General features: G+C 35.7%; 1 protein-coding gene across 1 annotated transcript in view; it reads right to left on the bottom strand.

The window, feature by feature from the left end:
* LOC150100966 (transcription initiation protein SPT3 homolog) overlaps positions 1–20,840 on the bottom strand; it is a 143,438-nt gene that overhangs the window by 73,661 nt on the left and 48,937 nt on the right. Inside the window, exon 5 of the mRNA XM_090401735.1 lies at positions 6,032–6,137. Within this exon, the coding sequence (XP_090257861.1) occupies positions 6,032–6,137 (106 nt within the window). The remainder of the gene's footprint in view (positions 1–6,031; positions 6,138–20,840) is intronic.

The raw sequence follows: 20,840 nt of genomic DNA, 5'->3' as shown, positions 1-20,840 counted from the left end.
ATAGAGAAAATGTGCCATTACGTCCCATAGTGGATGGCATTGATTCCCCCAAATACAAATTAACTAAACATTTGGCCAAAGCACTCACACACTATACTGGCAACACACCATCACACAAAAAAACTCAGCCCACTTCAAAGCCAGCATAGAAAACCTTACACTCCAACATACTGACATAATAGTCAGCTTTGACATCTCGTCCTTATTCACAAATGTCCCACTCAAGGAAACTTTAGAGCTAATCCACGCTAAATTTTCTCCTGATATCTCAACCCTATTTCAGTTCACAATGAACTCAGGCTATTTCGTTTGGCAGGGAAAATTCTACAAAGAAATAGAGGGGACAGCCATGGGTTCACCACTCTCCCCACCCTTGGTCAATTTCTTTATGGAGACCTTTGAAGAAAAAGCCTTAGCCTCTGCTCCACAAAAACCAACCATATGGCTTCGCTATGTTGATGATGTGTTCGCTATTTGGCCACATGGCTCTGATACATTCCTCTCCTTCTTAACACACTTAAACAACCAACACCCCAGAATCAAGTTCACCCTGGAAAAAGAGGAAAACAACAGCTCCACTTTCCTAGACACACTAATCACCTGCCAGCCTGATGGAACCTTGATTTTCTCAGTATATAGAAAACTCACCCATACAGGCAGGTACATTCCCCAATAATCCCCCCCCTCCCCTCACAACAATATGGAGTGGTGAAAACACTATACAACAGGGCTAAACTAATCTGTTCCAACGACATGGCCCTAAACACTGAACTAAGTCACATCCTGAACACTTTCTCAGCCAATGGCTACCCCCCCCCAAAAAAAAATATTGAACCCTACAAACCACACAACCCCCCCCACACACACACACAATAAGGATTACTCTAAATCCATCACCATTCCCTACATCCGAGGCACCTCGGAAAAAATTACCAAAATGTTAAAAAAACATGTCTTGACCTCCTGTTACAGACCATACAGAAAATTGGCATCCCTTATCCGCTCCACTAAAGACCAACCACTTCCCCTAGACCTACCTGGTGTATACCAGGTCCCTTGGAGCTGTAAATTGTCTTACTTTGGGCAAACAGGCAGGACAGCGAATATCAGAATTTTGGAACACAAGGACTAGATCCGTTTTTACAAGTACAGTCATTCTGGTCTTGCAGACCATGTTCTGGATACATGCCACAGAATATGGTGGAAGAAAGCTATAATACACCATAGCAAATACAAATTCGAAAGACTATTTATGGAATCAGCCTCAGCCATAAGAAACTCCCCAAACCTGAACAAATTTGATTGAATGAGACTGCCTCAAATTTGGGAGGCTTATATCAGCAGACCAGCCCAATGGCCAAGAACACCTACTTAGCCCACTTGGGGGCATCATCAGGAATTTTTGCAGAACAATAGCTTCATCACTTCATTCTCAGTTATTGTGTTGTAGTGCCTACGTGCACATGCCTTTTTTGTAAGTTCATTTTGAAGACGGCAACGTGACGTTGCCGAAATATTGGAAATATTTATTAAAGTGTAATTTAATTTATATTCGTATCTACGTTGTCAATTCCTTAAGTGATTTAGTAATGCATAACCAACGTATAAGCCTGTCTATGAGAATCACTATAGGCCTTGTAAATCAATACTCTTAAATGATAACATAACCTTCATTTCAAAGGAGACAAAACAGCAAAGAACCTTTTGGCTCTGTGATCAGTAAATTAACAGATTGCACTGAAGCAAAACATGACCATCCTAGATGGCAAAGTGATAGTTTTTTGTTTTTGCTCTTCAATGATACAGGTTGTAGGGGTTTGAATCCTACTATGGACCTAGTTGTGAATGTCTTTAGGTGGTAGATGAATTTCATTACCTTGTGTGAAACCAATACTCTGCTCACCAAAGACCTGATCAGGTCTGAAAATTTTCATTGTCTGGTATCTAGAACTGCTTATTTCCACATTATCTAACTCTTGGCCAACCCACAGTATTAAGGTACTATTGGTTTATTTTATAACCTTCATAGATAAGATTCACATTAAAAAAATACTTTTTTTAATATGAATGTGTGTGTGTGTAGAGTGAGAGAGAGAGGTTTCATCTTCCCTTGCATGTATGCCATGTTATAGCAATAGAAATACAGTAGCCACATGTTTCCGTTTCAACTGGCATGATTATGGTTTAATCTATTTTATGTTTTGCCTCAATACAATATGTTTATGTGTCTACCATGAAAACAATTTTCTAGCTAATTTTCAAAGCAGATACACAAAGAAACTAGTGTGAAATATAACAATAATAAATCTTTTTATTAGATAATCAATTCTGTGATAACAAACATTTGCATCCACAGATGAATACAGTCATTCATTATTTAAGGAGGTTATGTCTCCTCTGGTAACCAAAGAATATCTTCAACTTAAAAGGTCAGGTTAGTTCACCAGATAATGAAGGCTTAAGCTGAAATTTACCCAATTTTCCATAAACAGCAGATGAAGAAACCACAGTTCAGCATAATTAATTCAGCTAGTGAAATGAGTTGGTGTTGCTGAAAATGGTCCTCACTATAAGATACATGTGTCCCTCGCTTTAAGCGATTAATTGGTTCTATGAAATAATCACCTAAAGTGAGGTGAATTTAGCGTGGGTGAGATAGGGATAGGGGTTTCTTCAGAAGGATAAAAAAAAATGAAAACTTTACACCCGTGAGCAAAACAAATTTTAACGAATGAATTTAATTAATACAATGTCATAAACACCTAAACACTACATACTTCTGACATACTAGCTGAATCTTCAATCAGATAATGAATGGACTGGGTTGGTGAGTCTGGATCATCACCCTCTTGAAGTCCCTGGAATGATAGGCTGATGATCTTCACAAAAGATCAGATTGTGATCAACAGATGAGACTCAGCTGACAGGCAGCATTCTTCCTCTTTCTATGAAGTTCTTTGTAGCAAGTCAAAAAATTTTGAATTTCTCTTGCAACTTTGGTGCTTCTAGTCTCATTAGGATCATTTTCTTCAATTATTGTGATGACAGAATAATTTTATTTTGTTGAAATAAAATAATAATTTTGTTGAAAACTGTTTGATCTGATCAGCAACAAAGAGCTCCCGACTTTCACCATTTATGTCGTTTTCCATTTCCAGAAGATCTTCATTAGTGAGCTCTGATGAGTGGGACTCGAGCAGTTCATGCACATTTGTCTCATCTACATTCCTCCAGTGTTATAGCTTTTCTCTGTTTTTTAGTCTTGGAAGTATTTTAATCACAATTACCTCTTTTTTCCATAATGTTTGCATTGCAGAAGGCTCCAACAATTGAGGTTACTAGTTCTACACCTTCTGTGAGACTCACATGCAGCACGATGCTGCCTTGTCAAAGCAGGGCACACGACCATACACAGCAATGACTACGAAATTGCTACCAGTTGTGATTTTTTAAATTAACTTTTTAAAATCACATTATAGCGAAAACGCGTAAAGTGAGATTGCATATAAGGAGGGTTACCTGTAAATGCATATGCTGCAAGCTACTGTTAATATACATCAAACACTCAATTGTATATTTTTAAGTCATATCTATATTTTCCTTTGCTGTCACAAAGTCAAGCAATAATTTAATGAAATGTGCATTAAATGCCAAAAAATGGGAATGGGCACATAATAGATAAAATCAACGCTTGCTCATCTTGAAGAATTGACCAGTCCCTCTATTAAGCAACTACATAATTTTCTCATTTAGGAAAGAATTATGCAAGGAGAGCAAATTATTGTAGCTGCTAAACAGAGAGCTAGCAAAAGAAGAACAGAAATTTTATACTTAATACAGAAATGAATGGCAAAAATATCTGAATTAACATCTGAAGAGCTTCTTTAAGGAAAGAGAATTTTTCAACAAGGTAAAAATTCCAAATTGCTTTATAAGAAGCAAACTGATTCAGAATTTTTTTACAAATTATTACAAAGGAGAACCTTCTGAAAAGGGGGAAAAAGAGGTGATATGATAGAGACATTTAAGTTAGTGAGGGGATTTTATTAGACTAGAGGGGATTATAAAAAGAGCAAAAGATGAGAGGAGAAGAACCAGAGGTCCTCTAGAGTTATGTAAGTGTGGTGAAGAAGAGTGTGAGCAATAGACTTTTAACATGGAGAACTGGGAGTGAATGAAACACATTACCAAAATAAGTTGTTAATGCAGGAAGTGTTAAGATTTTGACACTTCATATCTGAATTATATATTCATACTGAATCTTAAACAAGATTCAGTATGATAAATATATTGTCAGTTGAATGAGCCTCTCACAACGAGTCTGCCAACTCCATGGGGGGTATAATAATAATATATTTTCTCTCAACGTTCTTTAATTCAGATATTTCTGCAAGCTTGTCTCAAGCATTTTTATTTAAAAATTCATCTTTTGCTTTAAATTAATTTCTTAAAGTATTCCTCTTGAATGTTTCAAAAATGTTTCAAAAAGTGTGGGAATAATTCTGTTATATTAGATGCAGAATTATATTTTACATTAAGTGCCCACAGCAGTGTTCTATCTCAAAAATATGTAACAAGGTTTAATTCTGCAACTTTAAAAGAAACTTTCATTTTCAGTTATAAAATGAAGTACTAATTCAGTATTTGCTTGAGGAAAAAATAGATTTTCTCTGTCTCTGAGAATGACACTGAATACAGAATGTCATTCATCACAGTGAATGATAGATCTGTAAAGCAATCATGTTTGTTAACATGTGAAAATTAATGTCAAGTATAAAAGGTGACTGCTATCAAATGCATCATTTCTGTGTTATAACACATTCTCATAAATGCCAAGTCAAGGAACCATATTTAACATATAGTAAACAATGTGTACATCAGAGAGAAGAAAAATGTTTCCTCAAATAAATATGAGTGATCATGCAATATTAATGCTAGTTACATGATGTATACCCAGGAGCTGTCTACTGAGTCATAATACAAACATAAGTATATTTGAGTTTCCTTTACAAGTATTTGGCATAAGCCTACAAAAAAAATAAAATAAATAAAGTGAAAAAAAGTAAAGCAATACTATATGTCAAAGTTAAACTTTCATATAGATTGCACCTAGCTGCTAAAATGTTTTATGATGAATACTTGCTACTATGATAATAAAAAATGGACAAAACAATGTACTAAAATGATGTGACATATGTTGAAAAGCATATCGGCTACTCTACTATAACAGTTAACTGAAAGAGAAATAATGGCATTTAAACTTTAAATAGTATATGTAAATGTATCACAAATTTTTGCATAAGAAAATTACAATAAAAATATACTTAAACAGCCACATTATTATAAAAAAAAAAGCAAAATGTTTTTCTTTACTCGTTAAATTGAATATAAGGGAAACTGGTGTTTGACTAACACGAGTAGATGCTTATTATAGTGAACCCTTAGGAACAAGAGAAATAGTCTGTTGTATCACAAGGTTTGCTAAACAATTTCCTTGTGTAGCAAACTAAAAGGAAATTGTTAATGAAGCATGCAAACTGAAATCACTATCATCTTAATATGAACTTCATGAGAGAGAATTCAAAAGCTCTTCAGAAACTGATTCTCATATTGAGACGTATGAATTTATCCCGAATGAGATGTGGAAACTGAAACAAGTGAAATTCTTTCCTTTTAAGAAGAATATGTTTCACTCTGTCCCACCTTCATAAGAACGTCAAGAATCTATCTATGCCCATTTTAGGCATTCAAATATTTTTAAGTTTGTTGCACATTGATGACAATATAACGAAGGCAGGAAAGTTCACCAGCACTTTACATCCAAAAATAAGCAGTGAGACCATAACCCCCAAGCAACTATGAAAATGAAGAATTTTTGTAGTCACTTGGGATTAATGAAGATAATTTCGAAAAAAAAACTTTTCACAACTACTCACAAACTATGAAATTCTCTTACCACTTTTATTATTCCCCCCCCCCCAAGTAATCAATAAGTAAACACCCACTGCACTGTAGAACATTACAAAATTACCTGATCCATCAATGCTTTCGTCATCTTCAAGTCCTATTGATGGTTTTAGCAACGAAGCCTTTACATCTTTCATGCTTAAATATTTAACTAAACGGTGCAGCTTTACCTAAACAAAGAAGTAAATACAATAGTGACAACTTTGCTAGTAAGTTTTAAAACTTTGTTTTTAATGATAAGCATTATTATCTTTCCAGAGCATAACAATGAAATCATACTGTGTTAAAAATAAAATACCATCTGAAAAAGATAAAGCAAGTAACATAGCTTCTTATTTACAGAATTTAAAATTGTATAGAACTTAAAGGTTAAATGACATAGAAAAGAGAAACATATACTGTTTGTTTTGTCTCAAAAAGTTACTAGAATTCATTGATAATTTCTTTCAAGAGTTACAACTCAGTTTCCTCTTCAAAGATCTGCCTGAGCAGCAAAGCTCTATTCTCCCATTCTTTTCCACTTCTGAAAGTACTCTTTAAAGCAGTGTTTTTCAAACTTTACTAGCTATGGTCCACTTGAGTAAAGCACATTAACTCAGCAGCCCACTAACCCCATATTCCATCTTTTATCAATAGGTCATATTTTACCACTAGAGGTGAACCTTCATACATCATCCCTAAGTGCAATTTTTGGAGCAATTGGCAAAACATACACTTAATATTTTTCAGTGAAAAATTAAGTCAAAAGAAAATTAAGATAGGAAGTGAATTATACAAAAAAAACAACAAAAAAAAAACTTACTTTTAATTGGTTATTCAAGTATTCCAGGAATTAAGTTTGTATAAAAATAAGTACAAAATATTACTATTATTATTACAATGTGGCACCTAGAAGGTCCTTTGCCACTTCCTTTACTATTTAATTTTCCAATTAAAACACACTGACAACACTACTACCATCAGCACCACCAACAACAGTATTTTTTGTCTGTAAATTGTTCTCGTGGTCAATTTGCCTGTATGTGGGACGAAAGACCCAAGGTTCTGGGGAGAAAAATACTGCAACTAAGTATGAGATTGGTTAATTTGCCTTCAATTGAAAAAGCCCATATAACGATTCCTCTCATTATGACAATAATCAAACTTAGGTCTTTTCCAATCGAAGGGTGCTATGTTCCATTGTTCTTCCAATTGTGCTACAGAGGCACTTTATACATTAAATGTATTAATGTGAAGAAGCACTATTTTTTTTCAGACAGCATTAAACATACGCAGGTTCTAAGTTACAGAGTTTTAGTCTCATATCTGGCTCCATGTTTAACCAATCTCTTTTGTTTTTAAAAGTGTTGAAAAACCCAACATGACATTATACACTGATAAAAATGGTAATAATATTTCATAGCTATGTTCACAAATCTAATATTATTCCAACTGCACATGGAGCCATAAGTCCATCAAACTTCCTCCCTGAGCTCTTCAGTGATATGTCTAAAGCTAGTGCTACAAAATTATCTATTTCCATTCGATGTAAGCTTATCCTTGATGTTTTTATGTAATCCATCCATCTGAAAGCATTCCTGATTTACTCAAATCCCGTCTCTAGTTCTGAAAAATATTTTCTAAATTGTTCACATAGGTCTGGTTTGTGGGGTTTGAGGTCTTCAATAATCAGATAAGAATTTTTTCAGGTGGAAACATAAAATCATCCAGAGCTGAGAAACTTGTAAAAATCTTGATTGTTGAAGCATTTCTGCCACAGTTCCATTTTTGTACAAATTTCTCTTACTTTATTATGAACATTAATAAAGTTAATGTTCATACGCTGCCTGGTTGGCCAAGTGGTTAGCATATCCACTTTCCAGCCAAAAGGCTGGGGGTTTAAATCCTGCCGTGGACATGGATGTTTGTGAGTGTCTGTGAAAATACTAGGGAGAAGGTCTATCAAGTTTCCCGTTCTCAAACTGTTTCAGAGCAAAAAACTTTAGATTTTATGTATATATATATATATCAGTGGCATCATGTGCCCATTTAGGTTGGGTGTGCTGTCGTGTGGCTTATGCAACCCGTGGTACAAAATTCATGTCAATTTGATTGTATGAAAGTTTTAAGAGTGCACAGCACATCTGCACTCATCTTAATTGGTCCAATACAATTAATTGTAGGATAACTTTGAATCATCATCATGTGTATCAAGGATTTAGGCCTAGCATGTCCTGTTCCGGCCTTAGAAGTCATCATTGAACGTTTAAGAGGACGTCCTAGTTTTCTTTTTCCTAATGGCTTGTACTTTAAGGCTTGTTTTGGTAATCTTTCTGTTTTCATTCTTTGAACGTGTTCCATCCATTTATATTTATATTTTTTAATTTTTTCTATTACTGGTTCTTGGTTCAATTCTTTCATAATATCTTCGTTTCTTTTGTGATCAAATAGGGTATACTTTGCAGTTTTTCTCATTTCTACTGTTGTTAATCTTTGTTTGTCTCTTTGTTTTATTGTCCAGATTTCGCTTCTATACATTAAGACTGGTAGGGCTAATGTATTGTATACTTTTAGCCTGGTTTGTTTTTGAACTAGGTTTGGTTTAAATATACAGTTAATTACACCTGTTATTTTTAAATATTTTGCAATTTTTATGTTTATATCTTTTCATTTTCATATGTAATCGTACATCCTAGGTAGTTAAATGAATTCACCTGTTTTAAGATCTTGTTATCTATTACTATTTTAGTTCTTGCTGGATTTTGTCCTTTAAAGGCCATAGTTTTTGATTTTTCCGTTGATATTATCATACCATAATCTTTGGATATATCATTTAGATCTAAAATAGCTTTCTGTAAGTTATCTTCATAATTTGAAATTATTATTTGGTCGTTGGCAAAGAGGAGAGTGTTTAAGTTAACTGTAGGAGAAAGTTTAATTCCTTGATGTAAATTTTTATTCGATTTTATTATTATTTCATTTAAGTAGATATTAAAAAGAGTTGCTGAGAGGGGACATCCCTGTCGAACCCCTTGGTTTATCTCTCTCGTAAATCATTAATTAATATCAATAATTTTAATAATTTATAAACTGATAGAATTTTAAATATGGAAAGCATAAAGGTCAAATGAACAATAGCCATGCTTCATGCATGCCGTTTATGTGAGATGCACAGAGGGTTTACACTTCATGGTAAGATTAGATTATCATTAGCAAATACTTGAATGAGACATGGATCATTTGAATTATGACGACTTTTAAATACAGCTATATAATATGCACAGAAATTGGAAAAAGTAATCACTTGGGGAATTATTTTTCCGGAATGAACCAAAGAAAGGTGGAAATAACTCATTCTACTTATTTATAGAAAATTATATATTAAAAACTTGTCTGTATCAGTGTCTTAAACACATTAGTTCACACTTCAGACATGCAAAACAGATGAAATTCAGAAAACAAAAACAGCAACTCATGACAAATGACAATGTTAAACTGGATTGGTTGACAAAATGACTAATCACAGCCACTGATTTCTAGGTGCTATAGTCTCAGCACACACCTTGCCTTGCCTTCTGGGTGGTTTAAAAACCACTGGAATGTTAAGAATTTGACCTACTGCACATCTGTTCAAAGGTGTCCATATCTGTGACTGCACATAGGGCTATGCATGACATTCATGTTAACGTGATGCAATGTTTACGGATCGAAAAGTGTCCTCTTCATGAAGCATTAGTATATTGCATTTAAATTTAGGAATCATGCAGTCAGGAAACAATTAGGGGAGTCTTTAACAGGATGCAAAAATATAATATCAGTGATATTGCAATTCCATGAATGTGCACTGCACACCTTGAATATACACCCCTGATATATACAGGTATCCCTTGCTTAATACGGAATTTAATTAGCACGCCAAAATTAATTGTGACAATCCCTTGATATATGCGGCAAGAATTTTGATTAATGCAGCACCTTTAAATTCGCCACACAAAAACATGCAAGCCTCATGGCGTGAGCATGATGACGTCATTCCTCCTACGCAGCCATGCTCCCTGAGCCTGAGTGCTAGCCAATTACTTCGCTGCCAGCATTAAGAGTGGGTGTATTACAAGCTCCAGTTGTTCTGCTGCATGTATTTACAAATTACGTTCTTCGTAAATTTTACAGCCCATTAATCTTGTCAAAGAATAAGAGCAATCCACAACAGGGTCATTAAGTGAAAAAAAGAAGAGGAAAGTAATTACCTTAGATACAAAACTTGATATAATTAAAAGATTTAAATGTGGTGAAAGTAAAAGTAAGATCGGAAGCGAATTTGGTTTTAAGGAGTCTACAATACGGACTATTTTATCCAAAGCTGATGAGTATTGCAAGCAAGGTAAAGTTGCATCTACATCTGCAACTACGTAATGCACACTTAACCGGATTGCTATAATGGCTGAAATGGAAGATCTGTTGGTTATTTGGCTGGAAGACTGCAATCAAAAGAGAATTCCAATTAGTGCCTATAATATCACGGCCAAAGCTCTAAGACTTAAAGAGACTTAATATAAAGAAGACAATTCAAAATTTGCAGCTAGCAAAGGCTGGCTTGAAAATTTTAAATCTAGGGCTGGACTAAACAATGTGAAAATAACAGGTGAAGTTGCAAGTGCCAATGAAGATGCTGCATCTGCATTTCTTGCTGAGCTGCAGAAAATTATCGAAGAAAATTATTACGATTACCGCCAAATTTTCAATGTAGATGAAACTGGCCTCTATTGAAAAAAAAGGCCATCTAGAACTTTTATATCAAAAAAAGAAGCAGCCTGACCATAAAGTATCAAAAGATTGCTTAACTGTTATGCTTGGAGGGAATGCTAATGGAGATTTTAAATTGAAGCCACTGCTTGTCTATTGAACTCAGACCCTGAGGGCTTTAAAAGGATGTAACAAAAACTCTTTACCTGTAATTTGGTGGGCGAATCAGAAAGCTTGGGAAACACAAAGTCTATTCGAAGATTGGTTTAAGTCTTATTTTTGCCCGGCAGTCGAAGCTTATTGCAAGAGAAATAATTTAGGTTTTAGATAACGCACCTGGTCATCCAAATTCTCTTAATGATCTGTGTGAGAATGTGAAAGTTTTATTTTCCCCACCAAATACGACATCATTGCTACAACCTATGGACATGAGCGTCATTGCAACTTTCAAAGCATATTTTCTTAAAAAGGCATTCTCAAAGGCAGTAGAAACAACAATGGGAGAAAATGCAATTAAGCTCCAAGAATTGTGGAAAAAATTTAACATTAAACACGTAATTTGAAAACATTCACGACTCGTGGGAGCAAGTGTCTTCTAGCTGCAAGAAAGCTGTTTGGAAAAACATTTTGCCAGAATGCACTAATGACTTAGGTTGTTTTCAAAATCCTGATTTATATTGAAGAAATCGTTGCAATTGGTGAAGACCTTGGTTTTGATAGTGTTGATGCTGAAGATGTTAAAGAATTATTGGATTCAAATTCAAAAGATTTCAGTGACAACGATCTTCTTGAAACTGAACAACAACGTGCATATGAAGACAACAAATAAATGGAATGTGAAGATGAGGTCCCAAAGGAGATAACAGTCAAAGAACCGGATGGAATATTTTACAGTTTAGAATCACTTAAGCAGTAAGTAATGGATATGGATCCAAATGTTAATCAAAGAATGCTTGTTTGCCAAGAATCGGAGAGTCATTTTGCTTGTTATTGTAGGATTTATGGCGATAAGAAAAAAAAAAAAAAACCAAAACTGTTCAAACGCCTCTTAAACATTTACTTTGCATTCATTTTTTATCTTTCCTAAAAGATTACCATATAAAACGAACTATTAATACAGTAATTGATTATGGATGAATTGTACTTTTTACCATTGATTATTATATTTGATCAACACGATTTTGATATACATGGTAACATCGAGGGACACCTGTGTGTGTGTGTGTGTGTGTGTGTGTGTGTGTGTGTGTGTGTGTGTGTGTGTGTGTGTGTGTGTATTATTTTTTTGTTTGCTTGTTATTATTAGGCAAAAATGTTAAGTATATTTTCTCATTGGTCCTGATAATTTGATGTTCTATATATTTACATGTTATTGTAAATTAAAAATGTTTGGTTATTCAAACATTTGATGATTTAACAGATTAGTTGAATAATTCATGTGTTGGGAAATGAATCTGTGTGCAACTTGTGAGATTAAAAAATATACATTTATAATTATAAATAATTTTTTATGACCTTTTTCTTGACCACTAGTATTAATAAATTAAAGATTTAATTCTGTACGTTAGTCAAGTAAATAATAGTTTAATATCCGACATGTTTCACCGACTAATATCTGTCAGCATTTTCAAGGATACACTGGTAAGCAATGGAAAGTAACAAAAAAAAATTTTTTTTTTTTTTTGTCATAGATTTTTTGATTTTATTTTTAAGTTGAGTTAAACAACTTAGAATAAAAGAAAATAATGCTGAATTATGTCTCTCATGCATCTGTTATATCTATAAATCTGTCATCTCTGTGATGATGTTTTTCAAATAATGTTCACTGTTATGCATTCATTATAGGAGATATCTGCAAATTGAAATAAATTTAAATTTCTAATCCTTGTCAAAAGACTTGGCAAAAACTTTGCTTAGATCTCATAAATTCCTTTTGTTAAGAACTGCATGGTATCAGTCATGGATATTCCAGTCTCTTTTACCATTTCTTGCTTTGACAGTCACTCAACAATTTCTTTGAATAACTTCTTTCACCTCAGCAATCAACATTTTTTTTTTCAAAGCTGAAGGTTAGTATCTCTAACTTTGAAAATGTTTATCCTTACGTTGTCTTCATTCTACTTAAAATTACCAATATCATAAGCCTGATGCAATACTGCAAGTCCCCACAGCTGTTTCAATTTTTTTCAAAGCAACACTTCACATTTTGCTGCTTCTCTGTAGATGCCATATCTAAAATTGACAAAACACAAAAGCATGTTAATACACAAAAGTTATAAGAGTACAACACTCTGTATGAAATGCTTAAAAAAGTTACAGTTAAGATTACTAGCAACTCTACACAGTCATTCAGGGAACATATTAAACACAACTCACACACATATACATATGTGTGTGATTGCACATGAAAGTATCTGTTGGTATGTGTGGGTTTCCTATAAATAGAAATCTTTGGTTTTTGCATGTGAGTGAGTTTTACATCAAAGAATGGGAGAGCACTGTTAACTTCCAATTCCAAGGTAAATTGTATTCTTGGGCACTGATTGTTCAGAAAGTCTTTAAAGAATCTGGCCCATGACTCCAAATTAAGAAAACATCAATATATCTTTTCCATAACCTTGGCTTTATAGAAAACCCACACGTACCAACAGATGCCTTCATGTGCAATCACATCATTATCTGCCCCCAGAAACTTGACATTATTTCTACTTTGGGTAAATGTGCCTCACTTCCTCCTCAGTGAAAAAGAAGAGATCACCAAAAAACTACAGTTTCTTCACACAACCTTTCAGAAAAACAGCGATCCCAAAGAGAAAGTTTGTGAGCTACTTTTTAATCCATCTGCTCACTGTACTGAAGATAGTAGTGATGTAAAATGCTTTATATCTCTACTGTACATCAGTTCCGTTACACTGAAGTTAGCTAAAACCCTCAAGAAATTAAAAATCCACACTTCTTTCATGCCTCTTTCCAAACTCTCTTCCTTACTCGTTTTGGCTTAAAGCCTAAGTATCCAGGAGTTTATCATCTTTGGTGTAACTGCAATGTGTCCTATTTTGGTCAGACAGAGAAATCCATTGAGTTGCATATCGAAAAATATGTGAGAAACATTACATACGGCAAAGCTGAAAGAGTCAGTGCACTATCTAATCACGTTCTTAATTCTGCTCGCCCTACGGAAGATTCTGTCATTCATCCAGTAATCTGGAACAAATCAGAAAACATATTTAGATGCTATGATGAATCAGAGAGAAGAATTGTGGAATTAATAGAAATTGTCCTAAGGTTAATACTAACCTTAGCTATAACCTATCTGATTGTCACTCTTCAGCTATCCAAGTTTGGCATATTTGAGATCATGCCTGTGCGAACATGCCCAACAATGCTATGTCATTTAGATTGGCTTCGAATGTCAGCAATACTTTAGCAAGTTAATTTATAGCTGCCTCTTGTAATGTATATATTTTTGTATTTCTCTTTTCATGTTACACACCTGATGAAGTCTTTTAAGACAAAACTAGTTATGGGTTCAAATAATAAATAGTATTTTTTCTATTTTTTTAATCATGTCATATAGCTGAGTAAATCTGTTGCATCACACACACACACACACACACACACACACACACACACACACACACACACACACACACACACACGCACAATCTACCAATAATTGTCCAGACACCACTGTTATTTGAAGTTATGGAACATTTCAGGTTTGCTAATAACATAAAAACTTGTATACAGATAGTAAGAAGCAGTATTTCATCATAGCAGTTGAATACAGGTGGTATGGCAACATGATATGAACTCAGTGTCATTGTGGGCTGTCACATTGGTGGCATTGTTGCCATACTCAACTGGAGCATCCAAAATCAGTGGTTGGCGATGTGATCAACAAATGGAGACGTTTCGAGCATCACTAGTGCAGAAAAACACCCAGGCTGGCCACTGAAAATGACTGACAGGGACAGGAGGGTGTTAAAATGCACACAAAAACCAGCTACAATCGTCACAAAACATCCATGATGAGTTCCAGAATGCCAGTAACACCATGGTGAGCAGAGACATACAAGCTGAACATCACAACAATGAACAAGGTGGATCGTCTGGCCTGGTGCAAAGAGCATGTGAACTGGACAACTGCCCAATGGAAAACAGTACTCTGGGGTGATGAATCAAGGTTCACCTGTTTCTAGTCTGATAGCTGGTGTGGAGGCTGCCTAGTGAACACTTGTTACCACAGTGTGTTGTAACCACAGTAAAATTTGGTAGTGGTGAAGTAATGGTGTGGGGTTCATTCAGCTGGTTTGGAGTGGGACCACTGGTCACTGTCCGTGTTTCCATGAAAGCAGCTCAGTACCTTGATATTCTGGATAATCAGGTGCTGCCTACACTGTGGAATTTTTATGGAACAGACTCGTGCTACTATCAAGACAACAATGTCCCATGGCAAAAGCTGCAGCTGTTAAACGACTGCCCTGACCTCAACCCTAATGAACACCTGTGAGACAAATGGGAGTGGCAATTGAGTTCCAGAGCAGCACATCTTCAATCTATCGCTGACTCAGTGCTGCTTTGATGTAGGAATGGAAACAAGTTCCACGTGATGTCTACTGCACATTGGTGGAAAGCCTCCAATACACACTATCCCATCACATGTAAAACAAGAAGTCCAATATACAGTAAAGCCCTTCATAACGATGCTTCACTTCATGACAGTATTCATATGATGGTCTTCAGTTATGACCAATGCCCATTCATACAGAAGAAGACTCATAGCCTTATCCATTAGATACTAAGATTAAAATGATTAAATTTAAGGATGTTGTTGTTGGTGTCGTGAGTATTGAAATTCGCTGCATGCTAAACTTACCTCATACACTACTGTCGTTAGCTGTTAAAAAAAAAGATAAAGCCCCTGATGAAGTGAAAAATGCTACACCAGTTACTAGTATGGTTCAACAACAAGTTTTTTGACTATGCGGAGTGCCCATATAAATAATAATAATAATAATAATAATAATAATAATAAGATACTTTCACAAGCTGCTGTTCACTGGCTTTGTGAACATACTATTAAAAATTAAATTAAATTAATGCATAAAATACTAAGCGCAGTTAGCCTAGTGGCAGTGCTCTTTACAACCATATGCCTGGGGAAGGAGTGTCCTGGGTTCGATTCCCGTTGGTGAGGTGAGGGGCTGAAGGATCTTCCTCAGCCATAGCCAAGTTAGCCGGTCTTGGGAGTGGATGGACAGTAGGGTTTTTTCATCCCGCAAAGCAGGCAAACTGGCCTTGAGAACTCAACACTACGGATATAGGATACACTGGGGCATAGGGCTGACCACCTTATCCTGTGAACAGCTTGAGGTCTGATGATTAATAAACCCTCGACACCACAAGGTAAAAGAGGGGAAAAGGAAGATGAGAATGCATAAAATACACTGCTTGGAAAGAAGCTAATGGACACCAAAATGATCTAGGTGCATTGTGCCATGTAACGAGCCACATGTTTGTTGCCAGTATAAATTGGAAGAATATGGATACTCTGAAGTCACTGCAACTGTGTGCAGGTGAAATGGCTGAGAGAAGGGAACTGACAAAGTTCCCTTCTCTCAGCCAAATCATGATACCATATTGAAATGGAAGCACTGGGAGTTAGCTGAAAGTATTACCCACAGTCGAGGATCAACCACTCACTGAATGTGATCAGAGGCTGCTACAAAGGATAATATATAAAAACTGCCATTCGTTGACCGACATGTTGAATGCAGAGTTCTTGGCATCAACTGGAACATGAATCTGCACAAAAACATTCAGAACTGAGGCTCACAACATGGGTTCCATGAAAGGAACCACAATATGCATGACTCACATTACTTGAACCAACATGCAGCATCGTCTTCAGTGGTGCAAGGAGCATGTAGAGTAGGATATGGAGCTCGAGAGCTGTGTTATGGAACGATGAATCATAACTCCAACTGTGAAATTTTGAGGTGGTGGTTGGATGGTGTGTGGTGCTATTTGCCACTAACATATGGTAAAAACTAGTTGGTTTAACTATCTATATTATCATAACCTATCAAACCTAGTGTCAGCTATATTTTGTCACATTATTTATTTACTTAGTTATGCAAACAAAAAAAAAAAAAACTATGGATTATTGAAGGAAGGACGAAAGGGAACACACACACACACTAGTTTGGTCACCTGTTCACATCATTAAAAGTTTGTCCATTTTGGCAGTAAGACTCATATTTACAGATAACCATACTAGTGACTACTCTATCCATTAACATAACACCTATCATACATCTGCTTAAACCTATTCACTGTTGGGGTGCACACAACTGCTTCTGGCAGTCCATTCTACTCATTAACACTCTCCAAAAAAAGAACCTAGTCTGCACACCCTTAACTAACCACACTCTTAGACAGTTTCCAAGTGCGACTCCTTGTTTCCCCCCTACTTCCCATGTACTGAAAAATTTCTTGTCTGTCATTCTTATAGTGTCCCTTTAGTAATTTATAAGTTCTTATATTAACCCCCTCCTGTCCAGCTGTCAGCTAAACTCTGCAACCCACACACCTTCAGTCTAACCTCATAGGGAACATTCCACAGACGTGTCACCAGCTTGGTGACTCTCTGAATTCTCTCCACCAAAACCTCTTCTCAATCCCAAAGAAATGCAGGTGACCAAATCTGTGCACAGTAGTCAACATGTGGCCAAATCACAGCCTTATATAGAGGAATAATAACCTCCCAACTCCTTGTCCCCCCCCCCTACTTCCCATGTATTGAAAATTTTCTTCTGAGTCAATCGTATAGTGTCCCTTTAGTAATTTATAAGTTTCTATCATATCCCCTCCCCTCCACCTGTCAGCTAAACTCTGCAACCCAAACACCCTCAATCTATCCTCATAGGGAACAATCCATAGACCTGTCACCAGCTTGGTGACTCATCCCTGAATCCTCTCCAGTACCTCCTTGCAATCCCCAAGAAATGCAGGTGACCAAATCTGTGCACAGTAGTCAACATGTGACCGAATTATAATCTTATAAAGAGGAATAATAACCTCCCTAACTTTACTTGTCACTGTGCTCTTTAGCACCCAAGTAATCCTCTCAGCTGTTGTGCCAACTCTTGTAATATGTCTTCTGAATTTGAAATCTCTATCCACTGTGGGAGAGAGATTTGAAATTAAGCGCAGTCCATCAGGCATACACAGGTCCCTATATCTATCAAATTCACTCTACGCATCTATAAACTGCATACCATTCCTCCTGCACAATCGTCTCATTGACAATCATGGCCCTTCTTTTCAATTTTATCCTATCATACCAAGGCAGCAGATGTACAATTTTTACTTTCTTACTCTTCATTTTTGCTTTTTCTAACAACTCTTTCATACCTTCTCTCATTGCATATTTCTCACATTTCAAATCATTTGTTTCTGCCAAAATAATGAATTCATTTGCTTCTTTCTTCTGCAAACTTAAAGATTCACTAACATCTCTTATCTTCACACCTGGAAAACATGCTTTTGTCACTTTCTCATTAAGTATACCTCTTATCATCAAATCCCCATATAATACTATCTGTTTTCTCCCAGTTTCTTGCACTTTTATACATTTCCCATTCACTCTCTTTCTTTCTTTCATTCTCCATCCTTCTGTACCACATGCCAATCATTTCTCCAGTCACTCAAGTTCATGTTTTGTCCCATGAGGTAAGCATGCAATTTCTTTTTGCACTAGCATCTCATCATCCACATTGTTACTTTCAACCACTTCCCTCAAACTCTCATTCATATTTCATACACTATCATTCACTGTTTCCACTACATTGTTATGTTGCACTAAATGATATTAGTCAACATCGATGTCTTGGTCACCATTTTTCTCATACACATTGATGTCATAATGAAAAATGTTTCTGAAAGTATAACACACAACAGATGATTAAACAACACCTCTTAATAACACAGCCAAAAATAAACAAAATACCAACAATTATATATAACGATATCACTAATCATCATCATCAAATTCCTGCCATGTACCCTCAAGGGGTGTACAGGATATTACAGGACTACATGAAAAAATTACATCATTACTAACTTCCTATCTACAATTTTCCTCCAAATCAGTCTGTTACTTGTCAAGACTCCAACATTATCAGATCTTATATTTCTATCGAATAAGGCACTTTGTACTGTATCAATCCACCTATATTTTGGTGTTCCTCTGGGTCGTTTTCCTGCCAACCTGGCAGAGAACACTTGTTTTGCTAATCTTTCCTCTCCCATTCTATTTAAATGACCATACCACCTGAGATTAGCTCTGCTAACGCATTCCTGACAATGTCAAGTTTTTTCCTAATAACCTCATTTTTAATATGATATTGCCATTGATGCCATCTGCTCATGCCTCGAATCTTTCTCAGGACTCTCATATCTGAGGTCTCTAGTCTTTGGTCAAGTGTTTTACTTCTGACCTAGCTCTCAGATCCATAAGTTAAAACTGGTTTGAACAGCGTCTTGTATACAGCTAATTTAGTGTTCCGACTAATTTCTCTCTTACTCCATATGAATTTATTCAATTGACTTCCCACCATACCAGCTTTGCTGATTCTGTTGTCTATTTCTATATTTAATTTACCATTTTCAGTAAAAATCGGGCCTAAGTAGCTGAAATGTTTCACTTGTTCCACAGGTTCTCCATTCACAACACAGTTGACATTTTCAATGATTCTGCCTATTTTCATTGTCTTTGTCTTTTTATTGTTGACCTTCATACCATATCTATTACAACAGCTATTCAATTTAGTCAGGGAATCTTGCAGACTTGTAGTGGATTTATTTAGAAGTATAACATCATCCGCATAAAGCAAAGCGCTGACATTAACATCTCCAATTTTGATATCAGGTTTAATACCACTTTCCTTCATAACGTGATCCATATAGATAATGAATAACAGAGGGTAATGTACATCCTTGTCACACACCAGATTTAATATTAAACCATCTTACTGTACTTCCTTCAATTCTAACTGCTGACTTACAACTCAAATAAAGACTAAGTATTGCTTGATATAATGCCCCATTGACACCATATAACTGCAGTATCGAACAGCTTCTCTCTTGGCACCTTGTCATATGCCTTTTCCAAATCGACAAAACTTAAATACAGATCTTTGTTATATTCCCATGCTTTCTCGACTATTTGTCGTAAAGTGAAGATCTGATCCTGACAGCCTCTATTTGGCCTGGATCCAGCTTGTTCTTCACCAAGCTTTTCTTCCACAATTCTTCTCAACCGTTTCTCAAGTATACTTGCATAGATCTTGCCAGGAACACTCAGTAGGGAAATACCTCTGTAATTCTCACATTCAGTTTTATTTTCCTTTTTTATATATGGGTACTATGAGAGCTCTACTTCAATCATCTGGAATTTGTCCCTCTGTCCAGGCCTTCTGAACTATGCAATGAAGCTACTGTAAAACTTTTATACCTCCATACTTGAGCATTTCTGGTTGAATATCATCTACTCCTGCTGCCTTTCTACATTTCAGGCTTTTGATGTCTTCAAGTATGGATATGTATTCCTGAACTGCACGCATGGTCAGTGTTTTTTACCACTGTGCTGTCATCACTGCTTGTTTCATTTAGCAATTTTTCAAAGTAATTACTCCATATGTCAAGGATATCTTTTTCTCCTGTTTCATGTCACCTTTGTCATCTGTAATTCCTTTTACAGCACTCTTTCCTCTATTTCTGAGCTTCTTCAGCAACCTCCAGAATATCTTGCCACCTTCTTGATATTTATTTTCTATGTTCTTACCAAAGTCTTCCCATGACTTTTGTTTACCTAGTTTTATGCAGTGTTTAGCTTTCTTACATTTGTCTCTCTATTCTCTAAGAGCACAAGCTCACTTATTTGCCAGGAACTTTTGATATGCTTTCTTCTTTTCCTTCACTGACTCTTTAACTTCCTGTGTCCACCAGGGAGTTCTGATTTTTTTATCCTTGCACACAACCTCACCACATGCTTCTCTGGCAGAATCAATGAATGTTTTCTTCAGAGTTTGCCACTGAATCTCCGAGGCTTGATTCCTGTTCTCAAACTCTTTCATTTTCTTTTC

This window comes from Typopeltis vanoorti, chromosome 12, assembly GCF_054136105.1.
Source record: "Typopeltis vanoorti isolate ZY-2024b chromosome 12, IOZ_Tvanoo_1.0, whole genome shotgun sequence".
NCBI lineage: Eukaryota > Metazoa > Arthropoda > Arachnida > Uropygi > Thelyphonidae > Typopeltis > Typopeltis vanoorti.
This window is presented reverse-complemented; position numbering and strand designations above follow the sequence as displayed.